The 12,782-nt window shown below is 41.8% G+C and overlaps 1 protein-coding gene across 2 annotated transcripts; it reads right to left on the bottom strand.

Annotated features, from left to right (window-relative positions):
- Window positions 1-2,578: 2,578 nt before the first annotated feature.
- Serpinb1 (serpin family B member 1) lies at window positions 2,579-11,273 on the bottom strand. Of its 2 annotated transcripts, none has more exons than XM_013362800.4 (7): window positions 11,076-11,273; window positions 9,698-9,873; window positions 7,877-8,014; window positions 7,008-7,125; window positions 5,143-5,285; window positions 4,802-4,969; window positions 2,579-3,091 (listed from the first exon to the last, which is right to left on the bottom strand). In XM_013362800.4, the coding sequence occupies exons 2-7, from the start codon at window positions 9,863-9,865 to the stop codon at window positions 2,687-2,689; spliced, it is 1,140 nt and encodes a 379-aa protein (XP_013218254.1). In that variant the 5' UTR covers window positions 9,866-9,873; window positions 11,076-11,273; the 3' UTR covers window positions 2,579-2,686. The 2 variants fall into 2 exon arrangements, with proteins under 2 accessions (XP_013218254.1, XP_005335221.1); XM_005335164.5 differs by having other exon boundaries at window positions 11,102-11,272.
- Window positions 11,274-12,782: the final 1,509 nt, after the last annotated feature.

The following is a 12,782-nucleotide window of genomic DNA, read 5'->3' on the forward strand; positions in this document are numbered from 1 at the left end:
TTAGGTTGCCCTGAGTCCTCCACCTGGGTATCTTTGATTATGTGCAATGACATTTCAAGTGAATCAAAAATAATTTCAGGTTTAAGGGTAATTCCACCCTCGCCCCCGCCCAGGATGACTTGTTTGCTTCTGCCATTGCCCAGGGTAGGAGCAGACCAAGAAGGATATAATGCAGTTCTAGTACTGGAACCCTCTGGGCTGCATTAGAGCTATTTTACTCATACTCTTCGAGCACAGCTTTGAGGCTGTTGCAAAGCAGAGGAGGTAGATGGGGCTCCCACTCCTGACAGCCCAGTGCTGTTTGTCCACCTAGCCTTGAACATGAATATCCACGATTCAATTCCCACTGATTTCTTTCAGACTGCAAATGCCACTAGGGTGCAAGTGGACTTGCTTTCCAGTTTTAGCCCCCTCCCCTAGATTTCCAATTTCACTTGAATCATGGTCCAGTAACTCTTCAACATCCTGTTGGCTCTCCCTTGGCCTTGGGCTGATGCTTATCTTGTTTGGTGGCTTTTTAGTTGTCTCCAGGGGCCTGCATTAACTAGTTCACCACATTAAGAATCAGATTTTTGTTACATAAAATATGAATTGGATTTTAGTCTCTGCTCTGGAACGTAAAAATTATTTCAACCTTGAACAATTTACTTATGGTCTATGGATCTGTTCCCTCATATATCAATAGAGGGATTTGAGCAGGGTTACATGGGCCCCTGGAATTCAGTTTCTACATGATTAACACTATTTAGGGGGAAATCGCAGAGTGGATTTTAGCAAGGGGAATGTGTTAGTCAGCTTTTGTCACTGTAATAGATATTGAAGATCACAACTTATAAAGAGAAAAGGTTATTTTTGGCTCAATTTTAGAAGTTCTGGTTCATGATCAGATGGAGCCATTTCTTTTCTGCCAATAGAGGAGCAGATGCTGGACAGCAGTGGCAAGGTGTGGCAAAACAGAGCCATTTACGTATAGCTGGGAGCAAAAGAGAGAGAAAAAAAACAAGAGACAGGCTCCCACTCTCCCCTTTGAGAGCACTTCTCCAATAATCTCTCTAGGTCCCATCTCTTGAAGTTTCAATCACCTCCTAAGAACACTATCCTGGGCACCAAGCCCAGACATGAACCTTTGGGACATTCCAGTTCTAAATTATAGCAAGGATGCAAAGAGAGAAGAGTCATAAAAGATAGTAACCATTGCTATTTTCCCCCTAGCGCTAAGAAAACATGGAATATGGTAGTACTAATAAGTATTTTAGGGGGAAGAAAAAAGAGAAGAGGAAAGGAAAGAAAACTTACTGGCAAGTGATTTGCTAACATTTTTAAAAAATCTGTGAAGCCCCCCCCCCACCGCCCCCAGCATCAATGTTGTCAGGCCAAGAACTCCCTGTGTAGCCTTACTTGTCTGATCTCAGGAGAAACAAGAAGAGGAATGGGATCTGGTGGGCTTGCAGGACCTGAGGAAACTATTAACTCACCATGTCCACAAGCCTTGTTCAGCAAGAAAATGTAGCAGTTCAGGCCTCATTCAAAGCAGCACACTTGATAACGGGTCGAGTTAACCCCAGAGTTCACATCCCATCTCCCTCCACCCCACTGCGCACAGCTGTCTATCACCATAACAACGGATGTGACAGAAGTCAAGGGACCTTGTCAAACACCCTAGAGGCTGATTAACAAAGAGAACTTTGCACATCTAGTTTGCTTGTAGTTTCTCTCCCTAGGTTTTCTTTTTGTAGTCTCTCATCATCTTTGAACATAAGACACCCACTTCTTTTTTTTTTTTTTTTTTATTTTCTAGTTCTCGGCAGACACAACATCTTTGTTGGTATGTGGTGCTGAGGATCGAACCCGGGCCGCACGCATGCCAGGCGAACGCGCTACCACTTGAGCCACATCCCCAGCCCCGAGACACCCACTTCTTGACTAGATGTGAACCCACATGAACTAAAATCATCCATAGGGAGTGCATGTTATGACCAAGTGGCCCTTTCATTGAAGAGCTTAAACACTAGATGGCTGTAACAGAACACTCATCCTATGGAATAGAAGGACAGAAACATGAGGGAAGGCCAGTTAGTCTTCATAATCTGTGTCCTTAATTGAGGTGTCCATGTTTCTATGTTTCTATTCCTCCTTTCTGCAGTCAGGGGAGCTGTCTGGCATAGATTCTAAATTTCTAAAAATAAATGACATGTTTTCATGTCACGACACATAAAAAAATATCTAATCTGTTATTGTGGGTCCACGTTTGTAAAAAATGCTGTATTATTTCACTTATAATAAAAATGATCTCATTTTTTTGCCTTATTCTAATGGCAGATAGAGAAATGACTGACTTTGAAAAAGTCATGTTTTCCCATGGAGAGTATGACAATTACATAGATTACTACTTTGTCAAGAATCTATCTACCCATCTGATGTATTTTCTTTTTTTTTTCTTAAACTTGCTGCATTTTAAAGTAATTAATGGATTTTTCTCAATGTAAAACAAAACAAAACAAAACAAAAAAACAGATACCCAGGCCAATATGTCATGGATATAAAAAAGTCAACAGGGCTGAAGTTAACAAACTAAAGATTTGTTTCTGAATAGCTTTATTGGTAAGGTTAAATGAAATTTGTCACCATCAAAATCTCAGGGAATAAAGCTCTAAAGTTAAACTTATATTTCCAAAGTGTCTTTCTTCTAAGGGGAAGAAAATCTGCCAAGGAACATAATGCTAAGTGTGGGGTTGTGCCGAATAAAGAAAAGGAATGGGTGGTCGGCTGTGAAATCTTCCTCCGGCATCAACATGCAGAAGGTGGCGACTCCTGCTGTGGCCGCCGCAGCCTCCGTACCCTCCTCATTCACTTCCACAAAGGACTTGTGGACAATTTTTGATATAAAAAGATCTCTGGCTCCTGACATGCCAGAGAGATCAGCTTTGCTACTATTAAAGAGATCTTGCACACCCAGGCGGGTGAGGTCCGAATTGAGAATGTAGCTCTCTTCCAGTTTGAACCTGGGCAATTTGACATTGACCTCAATGATATCCAGATTCTCAGGTTTGGTCCACTCCTGCAGTTTCTCCAAAGTCAATTGTTTCTCAATCTGGAATTAGAGTAAGGAGAAAAGAAAGAAGAGGTAAAGTTGATTTCATGGAAGTAAAGTAATAAATTATTATTTAAATGAATGGGTTCATAATAATGATTGCTAATAGGTTTCCTTCACATTTGGTGCCAAAAAAAGATTCCATTTAGAGAATTTAATTTTTGTCTGGCATTGGTGAAACAGAAAAGAGCTATGCTCTAAGTCATCAAGGGTCCAAGTAAAGGACTTTGGATATTGGGGCTATCATCTATCCATCACATACCCCCTCTACAAACCCACTCATCCACTCTCCTCCATCCTCCTATCCCTCCCTCCCTCCCTCCCTTCCTTTATCTATCCATCCATCCATCTATCCATCCATCCATCCCATTCATTTCTCCATCCTCCCATCCCTCCCTCCTCAGGGCATACTAAATCCCTACCACACTGGATCACTGTGATAGGCCATGACAGTTTTTATTACCCTAATTAGTTAAGTGATACAAGGAAAATTTCTAAAGGTCCCTACTATTTACTCTGAAAGCTACTGGACCTGTAGCAATCTGTAAATCAGGTGTTGAGGTAGTTTCTAATAACTTTAGCTTCTAGGTAAAAATTAAAAAGTTAGATGATGTGTTAGACCTAGTTCCTAATTGAAAATGGGGGTAATAATTGCACCCATCTTATAGCATTGTTTTGAATACTGAGGTGATATCTTCAAAGTGCTTGGCACATGATAGTGCTATATAATGTTAAGTATTAACATTACTACTACTATTACTACTACTACTACTACTACTACTACTACTACTACTACTACTACTACTATTAGACTAGAATAGAATCATCATTCCCCTTGTATTAGTGATGTGATAATTCCTTTCATGAAATTGGAGACTTACACTTTGAAATCAGAAAAGACTGATTTGGAAACACAACCAAAAGAAAGAACACATTGATTTTGCAAATGATTAACCCTTCCTGATAACAAGTTTTAGTTGGGTAGAGGCAAACTACACAGTAGGCTAAGGACACTGAAGAAAAACTGTATTTCTCACAATTTTGCATATTTCTAACTCTGGAAAGAGATGCCTTGTCCTTTAAATTATACACAATGAAAACATTATGCCAAGTTCATATTAGTTGAAATCAACATGGCACATGAATCTTCTCTTTCATGAAGAATTTTAATTGATGAGTTATGTGAACTGTGATGAAAGTGGATAGTATACTAATAGGCTAAAGCTATAAAGTAAAATGTTTGGGTTTTAAAATCTTTTTCCTCATCTTACTATAATTTCCTTTAAGGTTAAGTCAAGAGACTTCCCATAAGTTGCCACTAACCAAAGTGATATTTAGTATAAATTTCTAGATGTTCCCCATCACAACTATTTGCTGAAAGTTGGGCATCTTGAAATTTAAACTTAGGGTTTCTGGGCTAGGAAGGTAGCTCACACAGTAGAATGCTTGCTTAGCATGCACAGGGCCCTGAGTTTGATCCCTAGCACTGCAAATTAATAACAATAACAATAACAATGATGATGATGATGATAAATTCAGGGCTTTATAACAGTAATTGCTGATGGGTTATATTTACAAAGAAATGGCAAAGCAGTGGACAGGAATGTTCAGGTAAAGCCAGTAAACACATAACAAGTACCCACCATGCAACATCGACACAGGAAGAATCAATGTAGCAAAAGGAAGCACAAATTATGAGGAGCCAGTTACCTTCTTCAGACCTGTGGAATCATCCTCAATATCATCTGGCAGCAGAATAATCATGCTGAGCTCCCTGCCTTGGTAAGGCAGTTCCAGCACCCGACACTTAAGGTCCTGGATGTAGCCATATGGAAATTTTTTCTTCTGATACATCATCTTCACTGTTTTTGTGTCTTTCTAAATAGTTAAGAAAAAAATTACTTAAATTGTTCTCTATGTTATTTTAGAGTAGAGTAACTTGGGGTCTGGGTGTGTAGCTGTGGGCTGGGGGAGAATGTGTGCTTAGGAAGGCCATGAACTCAAAAGTGTCTCAAAAAAATAATAATTTGGGGACCATTTCATCACCTGACCTTATTCAGTCTGAATGGTGCATCGGTTGTGGACTTTTTCATGAATTTCTCCTGCCAGTTTCCCTTGAAGTAGATGGCATTCACCAGCACGAGTTTAGTCATATTATCAACCACACCTGGAGCCAACACTTCTGGAATTTTCCCTGAAAAAATAAAGTGAACTTTTTGAAAGCTCTACATTGGAATTGCAAATTTGAACTGACAATTTAAATGCAATTCAAACGTGTGCTTTGTACTTAATTTCCTTTTAACATAGTGTTGGTTAAGAAAGCCTGACTGTAGTGTTCCTACTTTTAATAAACCAATTTGTAAGGCAGACCAGGATGGCATACAAAACATTTCAAAGGAGCCAACACTTTTAAACAATTCAAATGTGGGGGCTGGGGGGTGTAGCTCAGTGGTTTAACACATGATCAACATGCATGAGCTCTGGGTTCTATCTCCGGGATCTCAAAAAATAATTTGTTTTTCGAAGTCGTAAAAGCAAGTCAAATATGCTCAAAACCTAAAAACAAGAAAACTCCTTTCCTGGATTGTGTGTAAGCAATCAGTGTTGTTTTATGAATGGCTATATTTTTACAGTAAAAAAAAAAAAATAATCCTTCACAGAAGTGTTTTTGGTTACTCGTTCCTTCTTCAAATCTGCCAAGTAAAAGCCTACTCTGGCCAAAAAAAGATTTTAACAAATAACCAAACAGTGGATGAATCAGTCCACTCAAACAAAGGCTCCACCCGGAGAAGCCAGGCACTGCCCAGAACAACTGTAATATAAGACAGCTGTTCTCAGGGTTCCTGGGCACACAGTATGTTAGAAGAGAGGCATAGTAAGATATATAAATTGAGCCCTGACCCACCAACACAATCCCCACTCATCATACCTGATTTACGGCAGTGGTTTGTGAATACTGATTCCATGTATTCTTACATTAAATAACTTTGGGCAGGCATTTTATTCCTTTTATTCTGCATTAATGTTGGTTTTAATTTTAAAATGTAATCTGGGCAACCTTATGGGAAGAAGCTATTTCTTCATTAGTTCTGCATCTGTTAAATTATGTCTACGTTTCTCCTTTGATGGATTTCTGACATCTGAGAGCTGCCCAGCTAAGGGGCACTGAAAAGTTCACACATGGGGTATATAGTTCAGGATTTAGGAGGTAGTGAGAAGAAGAGGAAATAAGATGCAGATGAGGAAGGTGGATGGAGGGAAAGAACCTATACAGAATGATTCTGCCACAGTTTGGATAAGTATCCCCCAAAGGCCTATGTGTGGAAGGCGTGGTCCCAAGCCTGTGCTGCTGTTGGGAGGTGGTGGAACACTTAAGAGGTGGGGCCTAGTGGAAGGTCTTTAAGTCCTTGGGAGTGTCCCCTCAAAGCTCAGTGGTAGAGTGCTTGCCTAGCACATATGAGGCACTGGGTTGGCTCCTCAGCACCACATAAAAAAAAAAATAAATAAATAAAATATATATCTATAAAAAAAAAAAACTCTAAGGATTGTGGAATGCCTGTGGAATGCCAGGATGCCAATCCATCCTTCTTTTATTTTTACTTTTTATTTTTTATTTTTTGTCAAACTGGGGCCTTGCATAATCTAGGCAAGTGCTCTGCGACTGAGGGGCAACCAAAGTTCCTCTTCTTCTTTCTTTTAATATCTGCCCATGTGATCTCCTGTGCCATACTCCCTACCATGATGTACTGTGCTGCTGCCACAGGCCCCAAAGCTACAGGGCCAATCAGCCAGGGATTGAAATCTCCAAAAATATGAGCCAAAATATGAGCTTTCTTTCTATAGGTTGTTTCTCTCTCTGGTATTTGTTATTGTAACAAATAAAGCTAACACAGATTCCATGCTGCAGATCTCTCACCTTCTGTCTGACCTTTGACCCACTGGTTTATGGCCTTTCTGGATTCCTCATAGGCATTTTGAAAATCCACACTGGCCAGATCAGCACCATACTTTTCCTGAGTTGAAGCCAAAAACTCCTATTTGAAAAAAAAAAAAAATCATGAATAACTTCTACTACATACCGAAAGTGGTTTTCTAAAATCTTGAAAAGCAACAGAAATTGTCCTAAAAGACTATAATTCATTGCAACATGAAAGTTCTAACCTTTATGATTTTTTTTTTTTTTGTAGTCAAAAACACAACCCCTTCTTAACCGTTTGTAAGGGTAGAGCAGTTTGGTAGTAGTAAGTTTGTCTCTTGTAACGTTTTTTCAGTACTAGGGATTCCACCCAGGGTCTCACAAGTGCTAGACAAATGCTCTCCCACTGTGTTACACCCTCAATCATTTTGTGAAATTTTAATTTTGAGTCAGTGTCTCACTAAGTTGCCCAGGGTGGCCTCACACTTAACAATCCTGCTGCCTCAGCCTCCCAGAGAGCTGAGATTACAGGCATGAGCCACTGACCCTCACACTTTTGGTGTTACATAAAGCATAACGATTCTTTTCAAACGCTAGACTAATGTCATAAATAAGCGAATACTGATTGTTCTAAGAAGTGAATCATGGGATTTGCTCCTGCTTTCATCAAACATCCAGAGTGATCTCTTCATTGCAAAGGCTAGAATACAAAAACCACCACGTTAGTTAATAGGAGTGCTGTTTGTGGTGTTTTCATTCTGTATTGTTTTTATAAATGTGAGTAAATATTAAAACCAACTTGATTGTGCTGGAAAAAAAAATCTGCACCTTCTGGTGGAGTTTTAGAATATAAAGTACAAAATACTTACAGGGAGGAAGTTATAGGTTTTCTCTCCATATAACCTATTTGCAAGTTTCAGAATATAGAAGGCTCCATGTTTGTTCATTTCCGCGTTCAGGCTCTGAAATCTTGAATGAATGTCCTCAACCATATCGAAATGAAAAGTCTAAAATAGAGAAAACATTCTTTTTGCCACCATTTGTTTTGAAATTATAAAGTGATTCTTTGGTGTTTGCTTCCATCAAATCGAATTACTGTCTTTATTATCCCCAATTATTGATGATACCCAACCGGATACTTTATTAATTTGTCATAGGAGAACAAAAAAATAGGGAATCCAAAACTTATGATTTGGTGAGGCATAACAATTGCATTTAAAAACTGCTTTTACACCTTTTTTTGGGTTAAAATTATGGTGCCACAAATGTGAGTGGTTGATACATTAAATATTTACATGTCTGCTCACCCCCCCCCAAGAAAGTCCTAAAAGGCATGTTTCTACTGTTTCTATATTGTATTTTACTGAAAGTTCTCAGGAATAAACAGTGAAAATAAGAATCATCCTTTATATCATACTACAAAAATATTACAAATTGAGGCGTTTTCTTTTGATGAACCTATTCGCATCCACAATTCACTTATTTAAAAAGTACTTTTTAAAAGTTAACATCATGGCAGAAGTTTAATTTCTCATGTGTCAGTTAGAAATTAAGAAGCCTTTATAGTTTTATGAGTCCTGGGCTGGTTCCTCGATTTGAAGACACAAAGAACAAAACCACTCAGCATCCAAAGTCCACATTACTCTCCGAGATCTGCAGTGTTTGTGCTGTTACTAAGATCCACCTGTTTTAATAAAACTGGGGAGAGAAAACCTTAAGACTATTCTCTGCTGAAGTCCCTGGAAGTTCTCAAAATAGGAGCCCTTAGAACCTTGCAAAAAAAAAAAAAAAAAAAAGCAACTAATGGCATTAGAGGCTTTGAAAAGGGTGGAGCTTTCAGATCTGCATGGATGCATATCAAAGCACTGCAGTTGAAGCACTGAACTTCAACCCACAGCTACACCTTTGTGAAAACAGGTACAGTGTGATGTGTGGCAGGTGTCTTAGAAAACCCTCCATGTTTGCACTCCTCTCTAGGTCTTGAGAGGACATCAAACACGAATGTCCCCTCCGTGTCCAATAAGAAAAGCAAGGAAGAGAGGTATCCCTGCCTCTTTTCTTGCTGAAAAAAGTGATCTGCCATATCACCAGAGGTTTGGTCCTGCTCCCAAGCTCCTGGGCTTCCCAGTTCCCCATCTGCTTCAGGGCCCTTCTACTATGCCACCAGCCCACAGAGAAAGGCACAGGGAATACAGGATCCACAGTTGTTTTTTTCCCTGTCCCTACAAAAAGGCAACTCCTTCACTGTAGTGCATTCCCCATGTTTCATTAATCTCATGCTCAAAGATGATGCTATATAACAAGTACTAGCAAAGCAAAAACTGGAAACTGCTAGCTCTGGTGAGGTAAAAGGACTTACAGAAAATGTGTCAAAGATGTACTCCCTGTTATAAAAGTACCACCCAGCAGGGACTGTGTTGGCTTTGTTCATTGCTGTAGCCTTAGCAAAACAAAAACATAGTGTCTGGCACATAATGGGTGCTCAGTAAAGATAATGAATAAAAGCTTGCAGGCAGATGGACTGTTTTGAGGGCTTTTCTCAGAGTTTAAATTTCAACATGGACAGCTGTTGAACACAGTTCAACATACAGTTTTAAAAACACACTGCAAGAGCTCAAAGATGCAACTATTCAGCACAGACTTTAGATGGGAGAGGGCAGGGAGAGCAAGCCATTTTTGTTTCTGCTGACCTTGGAAAGCTGTGCTGCAGTATTGCCTCTGGTTCCCAGATACACCATGCCCATCGCAGATGAAATGCTGAAGGGAGAGATGAAGATGTTTCCCGTAGGATTATTTTCACTCAGGGCGAGGAATAGGTCCAAGGCAAAAAGAGTGTTTGCTGTGCTCAGCTTCTCCATGGTGAAGGCTTTAAGACAGAACAAAGGTCCCACATTGTTCCCAGCCCACACACCAGCAAATAAGGCCACCCTCCTTCCCTAGCATCTTCCTCAAATTGTGTCCACCACCCCTCTGGAACCTGGACTTTGCCCACCCCTGCCCCCAGCCCCTTTTTTTGATCTTTCCTTTCCCCAGGAGGCTCAAACCCTCTCCCATGCACATGAAGGTGGTGTCTGACTTCAGGAGAAGCCCAGGATCAGGACCTCGGGTGTCCTAACCTGCTCTCACCTTGCAGACTGGTGAGCCTGACAAGGGGCCCAGGTCCACTCAGTGGTCTTGGCCTGACCCCCAGCCCTGGGTCCATCCCACCTACTAAGAACACATACATTTGAGAACACGTATTTCTGTCCCTTTGTTTCAAATACCTTGTTCATTTGGGCAATAAATCATTGCCTACATTTTCCGGAAGAATATTTCTAATAGAAAAAAAAAATCATAGCAACCGACCCTGCATTAAAAAAAAAAAATTCTGGCAAAGATGTCATTACTAAAATAATCATTCTCATTTTGGAGATTCAGTAGCAAATGTTTAAGAGGTCAAGGGCCCAAAGTCTCAGAGCTGGTGTGGGATATGAGGATTTGAAAGCCCAGCACAGTCCAGGGTCAGGTGGGCAGGGCAGGGCAGTGGGCACAAGTGTCCTCCATTCTTTTCACAGACGAGATGCTATCCGCCATGGGGAGGTCCAGATGGGCGATTCCAGCTTGGCTGCCCCTCTATCCACCTGGATCTTAACTCTCAGAGCTTTAGTTTCCCCCAAGTACAGACCAAAGAGAACCCTGCTGGCGGCTCAGCCTGAGTGCCAAGTTGAATTCTCACTGGGATGCCAAGGCCCCCTCCTCTCCCTGCCTTTCCCTGCCTGGTCCTGGAATCGCCTGGAAACCATCACACGGAAAGCGCCATCTCAGCTTTCCGTGGCGCATTTTGGCTGGGAAAACGGGTGTGTCCTCCCTCCCTTCTTTCCAGGCCACTCGGGCAGGGCATCCCAGGGCGATCGCCGCGTGGCGCTGGGGACCCAGTGTGGTCCCCACGGTGGGAAGCCCAGCGGGCAGCGGACGCCGTGGTGGGCGACGCTGGGAAGTGTAGGAGCCGATGGGCAGCGAGGGCACAGGTGGGCCTGGGTGGGGCTGAGTGGGAAGCTGGCGGCACCGCCCACCCACCCACCTACCTACCTGCAGCGCCACCCGCCCGGCCTTACCAGCTGCGCGGCGCCCCGGCTCCGGGCTGGGTGAGTGTGGGAGGGGAGTGCCAAGCCCGCTGCGGCCCTTATAGAATGCGGAAGGGGAGTGTCAGTGTGGCCCCGGGCAGGCGACGCGGGCGGGCGGGCGGAGCAGCGGCCCTTTCCGCTGGTGTCTGCCTGGAGTCCAGGCTTCCAGGATTTGATAAAAGCAGAAATCTGCCTGGGAGGACGCACGGCCTCTGCAGGGACTCAGCACTTTTCTCAGATCGAGGCCTGTCCCAAACCTCTGGCAGCCCCATAAATTATTATAAAAATTTTTTACTAAAGTGTGAATGACTGGGATGATAGAATGTGTCAGTTCTTACAGGGCCAGCGATTCCCTTTTGAATCCCATCTGTGGACTCCAAATGCCAGAAGATTGTTTGGAGGGTGAAAGAAGAGGAGAAAGGGAATGGTTTGGGAAAAAGAGAGGCCTCCATGATAAGATTAAAAGATTAGTTCCAAACAATGTCTTCTTCCACGTCACTGTTTTTTCAGGTGCCCAAAGTAGGTTCAGCCTCTGAATCACCCCTGGCAAGGATGACTATTTTTGAATACCCTTTCCCCTTCAAATTACAATGACTGAGGTTGGGTTGTCTTTAACTTTTTGTGGGGGAGTCTGTTTCCCTCTTTAAATGTCTGGATATGTAACTTCACCAAAATCGACAGTGCTTTTGGGTATGAAATGATTCTGCGCTCAGGAAACCTCTCTGTTTTCTTACAAATCGCATCATGAAGAAAGATCCTATTTGCTTTGTTAGCATGGATCATACCATGTGAATGGGCTGGTGGACTTTTTCACCTCTGAGAGTTATTTCTAATGAAGGGACAAAGAGGATTCCTGAAAAAGGTGATTTTAAAAGTACTGTGGTTTGAAAATTAAAAAAAAAAAAACAGCAAGAATCCAATAATCAAGATTGTGTGCTGTACATTGTTTTACAATTTTTTTTTAGAGTAAAAATGGTGCTTGTTGTAACCGGTCATAATTATGCTGGCATGGCTGATAGCCTTGCCATCATTTCCCATAGAATTGGAGAGAATCCCCTCAATGTCAGAAAGTCAGGAATGAAAGGATTCATTTATTTTTTTTTTTTAACTAAGGAAAACATTGCTTCAAATTTTTATTTTTTTTTCTTTTTACATTGTATTTGTGCCGTCTATATCAAATAAAATGGAAACCATTTCCTAAATCAATACAGGCATTGTGTGTTGGAGTTAAAATCGATCTTCATACATCAATTAGTACATGTACTATTATCGTTTGGATCTGGAATGTCCCCAAAGGCCCCTGGGTTGAAGCCTTTGTGCCCAGAGCAGCAATGTCCAGGGGAGGGGCTTGCAGGAAGTGGTTGGATCATGAGGGCTCTGACCTCATCAGGGGATAAACCCTTGACAGATGAGTAATTTGATGACATTAGTGGGAAGTGGTACAAACTGTAGGAGGTGCAACCTAATTAGGGGTATAAGTGCTCTGGAGCGTGCTCTTGGAGATATATCTTGTCTTCTTGTCCTGGGTCCTTTCCTCTTTCTCTGCTTCCTGGCTCAGGATGTGCTCTCTAAAGAAGAAAAGAGAGGGTGGCTGGGAACACTGCGGTCTCATAGTCACAGCCTCATCCGGAGGCTGCCCCGCCCACCTCCACAGGTTCTTCAGGGCTGGGTT

The sequence above is a fragment of the Ictidomys tridecemlineatus genome, chromosome 8, assembly GCF_052094955.1.
Source record: "Ictidomys tridecemlineatus isolate mIctTri1 chromosome 8, mIctTri1.hap1, whole genome shotgun sequence".
Lineage (NCBI taxonomy): Eukaryota > Metazoa > Chordata > Mammalia > Rodentia > Sciuridae > Ictidomys > Ictidomys tridecemlineatus.

Bases quoted from the DNA above. Each gene is read 5' to 3' on its own strand.
- Serpinb1 (XM_013362800.4), bottom strand. From the start codon at position 9,865: ATGGAGAAGCTGAGCACAGCAAACACTCTTTTTGCCTTGGACCTATTC. The intron at 5,286-7,007 runs GTGAGAGATCTG...TTATTTTTTCAG, and splicing joins GGTCAAAGGTCAGACAGAAG to GGAAAATTCCAGAAGTGTTG. The intron at 3,092-4,801 runs GTAACTGGCTCC...CTCTAATTCCAG, and splicing joins ATTCCACAGGTCTGAAGAAG to ATTGAGAAACAATTGACTTT.